Source organism: Cariama cristata, unplaced genomic scaffold, assembly GCF_000690535.1.
Source record: "Cariama cristata isolate BGI_N322 unplaced genomic scaffold, ASM69053v1 scaffold8937, whole genome shotgun sequence".
Classification (NCBI taxonomy): domain Eukaryota; kingdom Metazoa; phylum Chordata; class Aves; order Cariamiformes; family Cariamidae; genus Cariama; species Cariama cristata.
The window spans coordinates 56,079-70,498 of NW_009626029.1; the positions used below are offsets into that span (position 1 = coordinate 56,079).

At 36.7% G+C, this 14,420-nt stretch overlaps 1 protein-coding gene across 1 annotated transcript in view; it reads right to left on the minus strand.

Moving 5' to 3' along the window:
* Window positions 1–14,420, minus strand: part of SCLT1 (sodium channel and clathrin linker 1) — a 41,491-nt gene that overhangs the window by 8,849 nt on the left and 18,222 nt on the right. Inside the window, exons 12-17 of the mRNA XM_009703850.1 lie at window positions 11,858–11,956; window positions 10,631–10,702; window positions 9,772–9,846; window positions 9,118–9,263; window positions 8,145–8,337; window positions 6,588–6,784 (exon numbers count right to left, since the gene is read on the minus strand). Of these exons, the coding sequence (XP_009702152.1) occupies window positions 6,588–6,784; window positions 8,145–8,337; window positions 9,118–9,263; window positions 9,772–9,846; window positions 10,631–10,702; window positions 11,858–11,956 (782 nt within the window). The remainder of the gene's footprint in view (window positions 1–6,587; window positions 6,785–8,144; window positions 8,338–9,117; window positions 9,264–9,771; window positions 9,847–10,630; window positions 10,703–11,857; window positions 11,957–14,420) is intronic.

Below are 14,420 nucleotides of genomic sequence, written 5' to 3' on the forward strand. Positions count from 1 at the left end.
CTGGTTTTGTGTTATGAAAAAAAATTACCTTTAGAAATAAGTTTGCTAGTTTTATAGAATTTCTATATTTCTCTCCTTACTATTTTCCATGTAAGCCCCTATAAAGAATGTGAAAGATGACTTTTTGCCTCTCAGAAGTTCACTTCATTCTGCTGATTATTCCTGGTCAGAACTGAATTGGTGGTTCAACCTCAGACCCTCACAGAGATGCAAATGTCAAAATGCAAACCTGTTGAAACACAGCAAGTAACCGAACCAATTCAACTAAAATAAAGCGTTAATACGCATTTCAGTCTCAAAAGCTACATCCGTCCTTCGGTCTTGAGGTGCACTGGCAGGTAGGCCCAGTTGGTTGCTCCCTCCCCTTGAGAGGAACGGGGGAGAGAACCGGAAGGGTACAAGTGTGAAAAAACACTCATGGGTCAAGAGAAAGACACTTTAGTAAGTGAAGGAAAAAAAAACAAGAAAAGTGATGCAAAAGCAGTCACTCATCACCAGCAGACCACTGCCCAGCCACCATCCAAACAGCTACTTTGGGAGAAGCTGCCCCCAGTTTTATTACTGAGCATGACGCCATAAGGTACGGAATATCCCTTGGGTCAGGCGGGGTCAGATGTCCCGGCTGTGTCCCCTCCCAGCTTCTTGCCCACTGCTAACCTCCTTGCTGGGGCGGCAGACAGAGAAACAGAGACAGCTTGGACACTGTGCAAGCGCTGTTCAGCAACAGCTAAAACGTTGCTGTGTTATCAACACTGTTTCGGTCATAAATCTAAAACACAGCACCATACAGGCTGCTAGAAAGAAAATGAACTCGGTCACAGCCAAACCTAGTACAAGTCTTTAAGAAGCATTTACTTAAAATATAAAATTTGCCTAAACTTAATCTGAGGATGACAGTTTTTGTATGTGTTTATAAACACATATAAACAGATATAGATTAATTTTTTACATACATAAACAATCTTAGAGAAAGAAACAACCTAAATTCAATAGAAAACCCTTGGGACAACTCATCTTCAAATAAATATGAGTGCTATGACACTTCTTTACAACCTTTAACAGTAATCATTCCTTTGCATAACTACTTTATAATTGCAAATATTTGCTGTCTAAGTTCACTTCAGTAAATGTCATTAGAACTCAAAGTACATCTAAAATGTATGCAATCAAAAGTCAGAACAGCTTCGCTCATAGTCTGTCAGACTAGACATTTTGCAGGAATGAAGAGAATAAACCCTAGTCATGGGCTGTTAGTCATGCTGCCAACGGCAACGGTTTTATTTGGAAGGATGACCTATGTTGCAAGAAGCACTGACCTTCTTAGTTACCTTCAAGATTAACTTTTGGCACAAGTACCTTGAAGCAAAACTGGCTCCTTGCCCTCGTGCAAGGTGAAGGTGAGGTCTATTACCGGTAAACCCTTCTAAAAGCGCAGAGCATCTTAAGATGCTTAGGGGAATAAAACTCTTCTCATAACTGAAGACTGTAATGTATTTTTATGAAGAAAGTGCTGGAATTTAGTCTACGAATGTTCAATGCATTGCCTACTGTTTTCTTCTTCATTTTTTTGAAAGCTAAGAATCACCTAAAGTTCACTGATGTTGCTTCATTTCTTGTAAGTATTTCTTTAATGCTTCCTTTACGTGTATGGATTACACCTCACAAAGAAAACACTGCAGACTTAAAAGATGATAAATGAGCAGCACAGAATATGGAACAGTCTACGAGTGTTCAATGCATTGCCTACTGTTTCCTTCTTCATTTTTTGAAAGCTAAGAATCACCTAAAGTTCACTGATGTTGCTTCATTTCTTATAAGTATTTCTTTAATGCTTCCTTTACGTGTATGGATTACACCTCACAAAGAAAACACTGCAGACTTAAAAGATGATAAATGAGCAGCACAGAATATGGAACAGTTAGCAGCTGCTGCTGGGAAGTTAGTAATGAAGCCAAAATGTTTCCGACACCTTCACATGGAAAATGAAAATAACGAGGATAGAACTGAAAACCAGCAACAGATCATGAATTTAAGGCAAAGGCACAGGAAACACCTACGCTAACAAATGGGTCACTGACTCAATGCTTACGAGAGCTGCACTAACAGCAAACTTCTGGTGAAATACAATATAAAACACTTTTATGTCAACTACCTCCCCAGCATACACGGATATGACTTTCTTAGGAAGTTTATAACTTCCTGAAAAACCAACTTATAAAGCACATTACTATGCTGTAGGAATAATAATTCTTATTACAAACTGCAATTCTGCTACATGTCACCAACGCAATCAGTGTATTTGCTGATATATTTACACGAATCCAATACATCAACCAGTAACTTCATGAAGTGCTAAGGAATGTCTCAGACTGTCCTCAAAATGTACTAAATAACCATGATACGCTGCTAAACATGGAGAGCTCTTGATTTAAATCCAAAAGGGTACGTTGGTATCTTCATCTAAGTTCACAGCCTTGCTGCCCAGGCAAGACAAGATGAAGTTTCTAAGGAAGATATTAAGTTTTCCTTACAAGCTCACAGCTTAACTAACCCTCTCAGAACCACATAAACTTAAAAATGTACGTATTTAGGAAAGCTGGGTGAACATCGACCTTTCGCTTGGAGCCCGCTGTAAGGCTTGGCGATACCGCTTCCTGCATCAGCCTCAAGAGGACTTTCAAACAGAGTCTTTAATTCAATAGATCCTGCTTACCCAGAATCAGTCTATTATTTAGGGGTCTTGCTGATATTTCCATCATAAATGCATTTTCTGCAAAATTATTTTGCTTTTTAAATAATCAGCAACCTTATTTTAGTTCACAAAAGCAAGAAGTGATTTGCCATTCTGTACTTGCACTCGAAATACTTCCTCAAAATGTTACTGTGATAAGATTAAAATAAATATGATAATTATTCATTTATAGTATAAGCAAGGACTTTGCATTGAATAACTACCACTGTGTAACTCAGGAGGTAATTTTCATACCAACAGCATTCTGCGCTATATAGCTATGTACTTGGTAATGCATGTAATGTGAAAAATAAGCTAGTTTTAAATTTTCTAGATAATACTTATCAGTTATAGCCACTTGTCACCATAGTATCAGAGCATCACTGCACAGATTTAATGATGAAATTCCTTATGTCAGTTTAAATTACAACCTCCTAGCAGAGAACAAACTTGTTTCTCTTGCCAGCTTCCTTGTCAGGTAGAGCAAACATCTGATAAAAACAACTGCTTCTAGCTTATACAGGACGTAAAAGCATCACCTACGAAATCATCTTAAAAAGTAACTGACTTTGCTTTTAGACTTGCACCAAAATATCTACGGAAGTCAGAGAATGATGCGGACTCAGTGTAGACTTACAATTTCTATTACGAGATTAAGGTTCATTCTGTTCTACTCATCAGCCAGTATTCGCTGATACAGGATGTTAAATTATTGCAGGAGTTTTCCAGATCATGCCACATAGGCAGTCTCTCACATAAATAGGGACATTTTCAAAATTTACTGCCTATTTTTCATGCAGATTCACAACACAGACTTCTTCTCATGTCTGTTACACTTTCTATGTCAGCATTTTGCTGCAGATAAATAAGGTCTAAAGCTTTTGGTCTGCTAGAACAACATTTTAGCACTTAACATGAAAGCTTTAAGAAGAAAAGCAGCTATTTCACAGACAACTTTAGTTGGTTTGGAAGTCTGCAATTTTTCCCTTTTAACTGGAAGTTGCTGAACTACATTCATGATCTAGTTACGAACCTGGATGTTCAACTGTAAGAGTTTTTGTAGTTTCATTTACAGAAAATAAGTACGTTTAACAGCTAAAATTTACCTTAGCATGAAACACTACAAAATATTTTTCTTCTCTAGTTACAGCACTTACAAAAGGTGTCAAAAGAAGTATTATTAAGACCCAGCTAATTACATACAGTGAAGCTATACCGCTACAACTGTCAGTGAATAAACACAGCTCCCAGTGTCTCTCAGATGTGCTCAACAATGTGATGACTTCTGAAAGAGACTTTCTGCCTTTTTAAAGAACTGTTTAGTAATCTTTGCAAAATAGCATATATTTTAAGGCAAAATAAAGCCAGCCTGTATCTGGACAGATAAGGTAAAAAACCCAAACCTGTTTACTTAGGAGAGGTAAAAATGACCAGAGTGATTATGTAGGACTTGTTTTTCTAGAAAAACAGGCAAAAATGTTATCTCTATTTGGATTTAGTACGACTTCGAACTATCAGAAATATTTAAACTGAACTAGTTATCATAGGTAACAATCCAATACTACCACAAAGTGTTCTGAACACTCAGAAGAGGAGCACTTGAAAAAATGAAAAGCGGATCACTGAAGCTGCTAGTAAAGCAGAAAGGTCATCAATACATGTTTTATCAACCCTCCTTGCATTTCAAGCAGGATGGACCTCACAGCATTCCTCTCTTTGGACAGACAAGAGGCACAACGAGTCATGACAGACACTGTGTCACTTTAAAGAGGAATGAAACTAGTTTCAAAGGGAAGCACTACTACATACGAGACTGCTATCTGCGAAGTTCACTGGAGGTCAAATTTCACGTTCTTCTCTATAAAGATGGAAAACCAAGTCAGAGTAGTGGTAGGGTAGATCGGTTGTAGGCAACATTTTCAGAAGTTATTCTCCTTGCTCCTGTTTAGAAACTTGGGTTCTAATTCCACTCACACCATTGGCATTCTGATGACTGAGAAGTGTCAATCTACGCTTAAAAAACTGTGGCTCCAAAAATTGCACAAGATACTGGAAATACTATGGTTCGAGCTGAGAATATGTAAACCATTATTATAATAAAATGTGAAAAATCCAAAGATTATGCTAAAGGAAATAAAAGCTAGAATTCACAGGCTGCCTATTTTAATAAGGCAAAAGCTTTGCTTCCTTTTTAGCACGATAGTAAGCAAGTACTAAAATCAGTCTGAGCAAAGAGCTCCACATGGAGTGCATCCTGCGCTTTAAGTGACTAAAGTTAAAGCGTTATTTCAAATTTCTCAAATTAAGAGAGCTGCATACCCTGAATTTTTCTTCTAAAAACTACTGAATGCACTTCCTAAAAGATAACAATATACGCAATATCACACCCTTCTCTAACCATTTTAATTTTAAAGAAATGAGACTTATGAAAACAAGCTTCCTAGTTCAGAAGTTACTGTGTACCAGTCTGTCAATCTCCTCCAATTTTCAACCAATTTCGAAGAGGAAGAGATCTGAAGGACACAAACTTCTAAGAAGTTCTATAAAAATATCAGGCTAATTTAATCTCAAATTTATAGTCTACTTGATCCAACTGACAGTTTCCTCAGCTTAGAAATCAAATAAAGCACGAGGCAAAGATATATCTTGGCCTCTGTTGAGAAAAAGCCCATTTAAAACTTGGCCTCCTACAAGCACTGGCTAGCTGGCTAACCACAGTGAGTGAGTGAGTGGGTCAGCTTGCAGATAGCCACAGTTTGGCTGTTACTTGCCAGCCAAACACAAGACACGCAAAGAAGCTGAGATGCAGGAAGGCAATACCAGAAAAGGAAAGACACTACACATCCAGTGTGCACAGACCAATTCATTTACATCTTAACACCGTGCAATGTGTTCACACACTGAAAAAGAAAACCCAAGATGAACGTAGATGCCGTATCGGCTTATTTCATAAACTGATCAGTGTGGATTCATAACATTTTTTAATGGATATTAACATCCAAATGGAAGCAAATACTATCTACAGCAGTATGCATTTAAAGCAAAGAGAAGTTTGTAGAATTTATTTCAGACATAACTTGCAAATGGCTAGTTTCTCACTGGGACACTTCCTTCTCTACTCATTTCCAATAACGCCCCTGTCTCCTCTGAACCAGTTCATGTCTGTCTGTATACAGCCTCACAGGCACCATAGGTGATTGTATTCCCCAGCTTCTAGGAATGATACGCAATCGGTATTTCTGCCTGTTATGTGAGATGCCCTTGTTATTATGCCCTTTCAAAACTGAAAATATTCTTATATTCTGTGCTGTTGTTACCTGGCAGCCTGTATGAATTAAGAAAAAAAGTGAAATTTGTATCATATTTTTGCTTAGGGCAATCACACAACTCATTTGTAGCCTCATTTATGACAGCAGCTGCTCAGATGAGAACATTAGCTGTGCGTCCCAATAGGTTTTTTTCCAGCTTATTTTAGAAGTCTGGAGACTCACTCCACAACTGATTTTATGGTGACACTTCTGAATAACTGTAAATATAGCAGTTTTCATAATCCAAAGCTAAAATTCTCTAAATTGAGCGTGCTGTATCTTGAAAGAGAAAATCAAAAGTAATATATTCCATTTTGTCATTACAAAATTCACATACATCAACAAGATGCGAAATTTTTACTTCAGTGCTAACTTCACAAAAAGCATCAAAAGTTCTTTTTAGAACATGCTTTCTTGTTTTGCAGGAAGCACATCATCTAGGCTGGATGGTTTGCTCTTCATGTTTTTTCACTACAGGTCTACTGCCATACACCAAACAGTAACTAAAACCGTAACAGCTTCCAGAAGAGAAACAAAACTGCACTTACTTTAGCTTACTGATCCTGGCTTCTGTAGTTTCAGTAAGACTTTTTGTTTCTTCTTTCCACCGATTTGTTGCTTTTTGCTGAGCTACTAACAGACGTCTGAGTTCTGCAGTAGACTTTTGACTGGTGTCTTCCATTTCCTTAAGTCGAGCTTCATATCCATGTTCTTTCACAGCATGCTCATGCTCCATTGTGCTTATCTAGAAAAATACAAATCAGGTACAATCAAGGCTCTCACTTTTTTTTAAACACAGCACTTGAGTTAAATTTATAAACATTTGTTGAAAGCATGTAACATACAATAATTAAACTTGTAATTATATGCTCAAAGAGATGCATGTTTCCAAAGCCAATTTAAGCAAATAGTACAACTGACAATAAAGGATAATGAGCTGTGTATGCCTATTTTTGTAAATAATCTTCATCCTTCTCCCCTGTGTTTTCTCCACACAAACATGTTCTTTCTTTTTCATCTAGCTAAAACATATTAGGAGTTTCATAACCGCATCTAAAATCCTTTGTACATCAGAGGAAAATGAAAGCAAACAATAAATCTTATCTGTGACTATAATGGAAGCCTGTCTGATTAAAATTGAGACAGACAAAGAGCTGGTATATGCTTTATAACTGCTACCAGACTCTTTTTAAACTACGTTTGACCAAAGGGTTCTGGAGTTGGAACAAGATTTCCTGTTTAATTTGACTGCTTCCTTTATCTTGTGGTGCAAAGTGGAAAAAGGATTTGAGATGGTCCCCACTCATAACTTGTAAAACTGCTTACTGAAGTCATCTTCATTGCTGCAGGTTCTTAAGATTCCTTTTCAGTATCTTTACACTCCTGGAGTTAAGAGCAGAGACGAAAGTACCAGCTTTTTATGTTAAGAAAGCACATCATGGCTCAAAGCTGTTCCTCCCTCCAGAAGCCAAAGGCACCATGAATCTGCTGAGGTTACTATTAGTTCATTATCCCATCTGCAGTCTGCTCAGGTGCATTTAATGGAACACGTTCAAGAAGAACAACCACCTTTCAGCTAATTATCTTGTTTGGGACTATTCATACAGAAAAATGTTCTCTGTCCAGAAAATACAGAACCGATGTTTGACAACCACACTATTAAATTATTTATTAGTTATACACTGCTCTGACAACATGGTGGACATACAAGTAGCGGAACACTATGGACTGAAAGTCACACAGAGATTCCTAACACATTACAGACAGTAAACGAAGATCTAGAACTGGAATAAGCAAAATCACTTGAAGGAAAATACGTTATTATTTAATAATATCATCTTATAAAAAGCAAAGAACATTTCGGATCATCTTATCAGCAGAATTTAATACATATTAAAATACAATTTAATTAGCAGAGACTGAGTAACCCAATAGACTCTGAGGACATGCAATGCTACAACAAAATTATTTTTAAGCAGAAACCAGGAAGCATCATTGAAACTTTCATCCTTAACCTAAACTTTCAATGATTTTCTCTTAGAACTGCTGCCTTATTAAGCAAGTATCAGTCTTAGATTAGCATAAAAATAACATATAAACCACACCTTTATTTTAGCTTTTTGTTGAGCCTCTATGGCCAGTTTTCTCAAGCTCTCCATTTCTTTTTGCAATTGTTCATTCTCTTGCTGAAGTTTTAGCCTTTGTTCACTGACAAAGGCACTCTTTTCTCTTTCTGAATCCAGAATGCTTTGCAATTTAGAGGTAACTTCCTGGCAACGAGACTTCTCTTCCTCAGAGCTGAAAGAAGAAAAGTTTGGTTGGAACTCAAGAGTTGAACAACTACTGTACTAGGAAGAAAAAACCCACAACATATATTGGGACAGATCTTTGGTCTGACCACTACAGCTGTTCCCCTGTTTCTTCCTGGAAGTTTATATCAGCTCAACATGTTTAATGGGCTTGACAGCTAGAACTATGCACAAGTCAGGAAAGAATGTTATCAAGATGACAGAATTCATAAACCCAATCTAATATTGTAGCAATCTCAGTAAAATACCAACTAAAACAGAAGACTTTTGTTTTGGTAACATTTCCAGACTCCCAACTGAGGATTGCTCTGGTGAAGTGACAGGATTTACGATCGTCAGAGTACAGAAATGACTGAAGCTTCTACAGAATCCTACACTTTTCATGCTAAAACCAACAACCTGGTCTAAAAATGTGTACCATATTATACTTTTTAACATTGTATTACTGGAACTGCAATAATGTCTATTAGCTGAACACAGACCTGAAATTGTCTGCTAGGTAGACACAGTGTCCTACACGTACAAGGAGATACCACACTCTAGGTGAATTTATAAAGTAATAAATTCTGCCTGAATATTTCATAGAGTGACTTTTCCTACAAACAGTATTTCAAAATGCAGTACGATTTCAAGTAATATACTCCTTGATACTATTCCTGCTACTGGTGAAAAAGATGTGACAAAAACCTAACACATAATCAACAATTTAAATAGTAAAAAATAATTTCCATTGTTTTCCACTCTGATTTCTGTAACATCCATTACTTACTTCATTTCTAGTTGTTTCAGTTTATTTTGTGTTGTCTGTAGACTTAGCTGAAGGTCAGCTTTTACAGTTTCTGCAAGTAAATATTTCTGATGCAGTTGCTCTAGTTTTCTGTTGAGAGATTCATGTCCTCTGTCTTCCCTGTAAATCTGAAGAATAAACTTATCATCTTTACCTCGCACAGGTGATTGGCAGCATAGTACTGACAGGAAGGCTACTTACTCCTCATTGCCTCCTATTTTCCAGTGAGTTAAAACAAAACTGAATTTCTGTCACTGTTGCTGCTACTTGGAAAAAAAGTTTTCAAAGACCTGGCGTTCATTTAGTTTTCTGTCTATTGAGCTTAAGTTTAACTGGAATATGTACCAACATTCTTTCGGATTATATCAAACATCTCTCCTTTTACTTTTTACACCTTTCAAAAATCTATCTTTTCCGTTTAGTATTACAGCTTTAAAAAGTTTTCCAGATTAAAATAAGCCCACAAACTGAAAATAATTACATGACAATTTACAATTAAGAAAATCTACTCAAAAAATAAAGTAAGAAAATTAAGGCAGGAAAAAAACCCATGAGAAATGGGAAAAAAATCAATATATCTTTTCCTTCTGGAAAGAGATCTTAAATGTGATGTAAAAATGCATGCAATTGCCTTACCTTGTCAAGCTCTTGTTCCACTGCTCTCTTTTCTCTAATGGCTCGTTCAATTTGGCCCTGTTTTTCTCCACATTCCTATTTTAAAAAGTCATTTTAAAATAAATCTAATAAAAATTAACTGAAAATAAAAAGTCAAGAAGTGGCAAAGCCAGAAACCAGCCATTGTACATGTAATTCTTGCTGCTGGTATGTATGCATTTGATTATATTTACCTCCTCATTATTTTCTCTACAGCATCAGTCTCATTCACTACGCAGATTAAGACATATAAAATGAAACCTTTTTAAAAATGAATTTAATGCATGAATAGGTGCATATGCACCGAGCTCTTTTGGTCTCCCACATAATTTGTTACAAGTTCCCGGTTCATTCAAGAATACGATGACTGTGATGCACAGACTGTCTCTTAGCATACTTTTATCAACTTTCATATACTTCACATTTACATTCCCAACAATAGATATAAAACACTCACTTTCCCTGCTTTATTTATCCCTGAGAGAAACAGGGATACCTAAGAAATGCCATCACATGGGAAATATTTTCTAGAGCACAGAATCTCACCATCAAGATGCTTGTGAACCATGATCAGAATATGTGTAACTCAAGGAATAAACTTACACAAAGAAATGGGTAGATTTGCAGAACTGTATTATTTCATGCAGAGCCAACCAAGTGCTCTTATTGTATACACATACGACAAATCTGTACATCAAAAATGAATTGTCAAAGCAAATATCCTTTACACCTAAATATGAATCTCTGCACTGACTGTTAAGACACCGCATACAGTCGCTACTGTCAAGTAACACGGAAGATGTTTTGCTATCAAAAACACTTTCATCAGTCAACACCGTACCATCTGAAGAGCTGAAAGTTCTTCTGTTAGTCGAGAAATCTGCACATTATATTGCTTCTTTGCAGAGTCTACCTGTGATCAGAAACAAAGTAAAACTAAAAAATTAATCCCATGAACTATTTTCCATCTTGTTTTTATATATATACAGCCTATATGTGGTGCATGTATATAAATATGAAACTGAGACTGCAATAACTGACAAATCTTACTACATAAATGTTAGAAGAATATTTATTATCAATCCATACTATAACTGAGGGTGCTTCAAAAAAAGAAAGCAGAGAGGAAGACGTCACAACAAGGCCTTACAAAAAGAACAATAAGACTATCAGGGAAGTTGCTGTCCATTAGGTGCAAGGTATTTGCAATTTTTGTAACAGATATTTTTAGATGACATAACAAAAGAACTATCTCTTAATACCTGGAGAAACATGACAACTCATAGTTTAAATTTTTACTTTTTATGCTTTTGACAGATTCACTTTTACTAAGATAATTTCACAATAAGAAATAGGGCATTTCTAAACTTCTAAATTCTGACTCGTAAATCATTGTCACAACTAGAGTGGTTATCCTAGTTGCTATTTAGCTCTTGCACCTTCTCCAAACCATGTATGATGTCAAATATCGCAGTTTTAAGTAATCCATGCAACATTTCTAGTCAGTTCTCTACCAAATTCTGGTTTGTGATATTGAGCCTTTTGATTGTTAGCTGTACTTGGTAGAAGAGTCTTCCTTGCCTAAATAGGGGAATCCTTTTAAGTACTGAGATGCCAAAAACCCAGTAACTTTCAACAGGGCCTAGCACCTGAACGTACATGGTAAGCTTCCAGCAGCAACTTCCAAGATGAGGCCACAGATCATAAACTAAATACCTTGATACCAATTTAACACTCAGTCTCCTGAGTCAACGTGCTCCTGAACAGCACCTCTGAAATCATCTTCAGAGTACAACCTTCTCTATACCAGTGTCTGCACAGACATCAACACTTTCAGTTCTTGAGAGATTTAAGAATATAATTTAGTTCAGAAGAATATATGTCTAGATAACAAAGCTGAAGAGTACAGTACTGTCAGCATGCTGCCTTACTACCTATATTATCAAAACACTTATAAGAGAACTGCTTATGATGACCATGCACCATCAATAGCTTTTCATGCTGAGGAAAACCAAAAAATCTTCCCATTCTTTCTAAACATCTGTGGTGGCACATCATCATAACTTACTGCCTTTCTAATTCTTGCAGCAGTATCTTCTGCAAGTTGAGATATTTCGTCTTTCATTTTTCTGATTTCCTCTTCCTTTTGTTTCTCCCCAAAGAGGGCCTAGAAAGAAACAACAACTTGAAATACTACTGACAATATTTCAGTGGTGACATAGTAACTAGTGCTGAGAGAAGAAACCACACAGAGTCACTGTTCAAAAAACCTGTTTTCCTTTTTACTTTGGAATAGCTGACACCAAGACCCAACAAGAAAACATCGGCAGCAAGAACATTTTGCACTAAATGCACATTCTTGTAAATCAGAAAGATAGTGTCAGTAGATGTCTTTTTCTGTTGGGACTTATTACTGTAACTTTCAGATTTTGGCTAGGCATGGAATTATACAGAAGAAAGCAGAGGAACTCGGACCAGGAGGCAAGGCTACTCGCCAATGTTCTCATCTGGGGCCAGGATCCGTAATTAAAAATGCCAACAATGATGCATAGAAAACTCTCCGTTAGGAAACTGAATACCGGCATACACACAGACACACATGTGCTCCTACATACAGCTAAGCATTTTTTATGGCTGATACACTTAAATTACTCATCTCCCAGAAACCTAAAAGTAAAGGAATAAAAATTTATAACCGACTAAGGAGAGCGTACGCAGTCCCTTTCATGGTGGATAACAATGAATGGAACAGCTCTTTAGCATAAAAGAATGGCAAGAATTACACAAAAAGGTGTAACAAGGAACCCTTCCTCCAGAGGATGCAAGAAACCTACTGACGTTCAAGTATAATAGGAGATACTGGTCTGAAAAGATTACAGAACTCTTGGTCGGTGAGATGAAAAATCCTAGGTGGCACATAGAGAATATGTAGATGCATAAAGGGAGAAAGACATAAAAATGTCCCTAACGGATGATGTAAATTCAACCTACGGACAGTTACTCACTTCAGGCAGTAACATGCCACTTCATTGGTCATACTTTCTTTTAGTGCTCCCATTCAATTCAACTTTGTATTTTATTTCTCAAACTACTCTTTTAAAATTCTTCTGATGTCTTTCTGTAAGCTTAGCTTCCTGTACTTTATAATGTTAACATAACAGAAGCAGCATTATGACAGCCTGTTACTCGCACCCCTCAGTGTCTTACAGAGCAGGGAGAAACCTCTGCGGCCACAGTTTAAGACTCAGAGTTAACTGATATGTATATTGTGTTGCATTTTTTTTATCCTGTTCATTAATAAACTCCCCAGTTTGGAAAAAAAAAAAAAAATAAAAATCAGGATGTTTTAGGCAGAGCAGTAAACTAGTAAGTGTCTGCAAATTCCAGTTTGCTCCTACTACAGCATTAATCTAAACTGTTAACTTATAACAAGCCACTTACTTATCTGTAACTCCTCAGTTACTGTCTTAGGGACAATTTACATCACAATAATTTTTACTGGGCCACTTCTTTCTGTCAACTGCACATGCGTTCATAGCAAGCGGCATCAAATATCTGCTGAACTACTTTTGGATGAAAAATGGTGTTCTAACACTGCTCTGATGTACTAAGACTTACGAGACTGGAAATGTGATTTATACTCCTTACCACTAATTTTCAAGTCAAAGAGTGTTTTCTGGTTTTTAAACACTGAAAAACAATATTTTATTTTTATCTTTCACTCTTCATATTCTCCCCACTATCAGGCTGTCAGGGAATGCTGTAAAGGATCAAAATATCTTACTAAGAAAAAGGAACTGACAAGTCCAAAGGTGGCCATCAAGAGCTGGAAGATGTAGAACTTCATTTTTCACCCCTTTCTGAACCACAACCCAACAGGTAAAGGAAATGGTAAAAGATCAGTTCATAAAGCAAATGAGAGGTAGAAAGTTATCAGGAAATTATGAGAAGGAAAAGATGCCACCAAAGGGTTTCCTAAATGACTATAAATATATGGGAAGAAAGACTCTAACAAGATAATAATAATCCTCTTTTGTATACCAAGAAGAATCTAACTGCAGCAATGACCGGAACCTTAAGCTTTGTCAACATTTTAATCTATTCTGGAAGCAGGCCAGAAGGTAGGAGGATCTCTTTAAAGAAGTTAGTTCCCTTTTCTGTCAGAAAAAAGGAGGCAGGTGTGCCTCCTTCATCACAGAACTGAAATCAGCAAAAGCAAAGCTAACTTTAGTATTTCAAAAGTTAAAAGTAAAAAGCTAGTTTAGATATTCAGGAAGCTCCTCAAGTTTGAAAAGCAACTTCAGACTAAAAGGGACCATTTATCTCCTTAACTGCTCAACAGTTCAACATGTTAGCCCAAATAGAATAAATTCTAAGATTCTCCATTTATTCCCACAGACATTAACTAAACTACGTTTCACTTACTGATGGCTACAGTCATTAGATGCGCATTAAAGTTTGGTCTTGCCAGCAAACCCAATTCATTAGGTTTCTAAAAGTCTGACTTGAACCAAAGCTCAGCATTAAAACACAAAGAGCTCACGTTAGACAAAAGTTTACCACACCCTGTATCCTACCTCCTAACGGGGCAAACAGCAGATACTTTGGGAAAGTTAAGAACTGGGAAAATA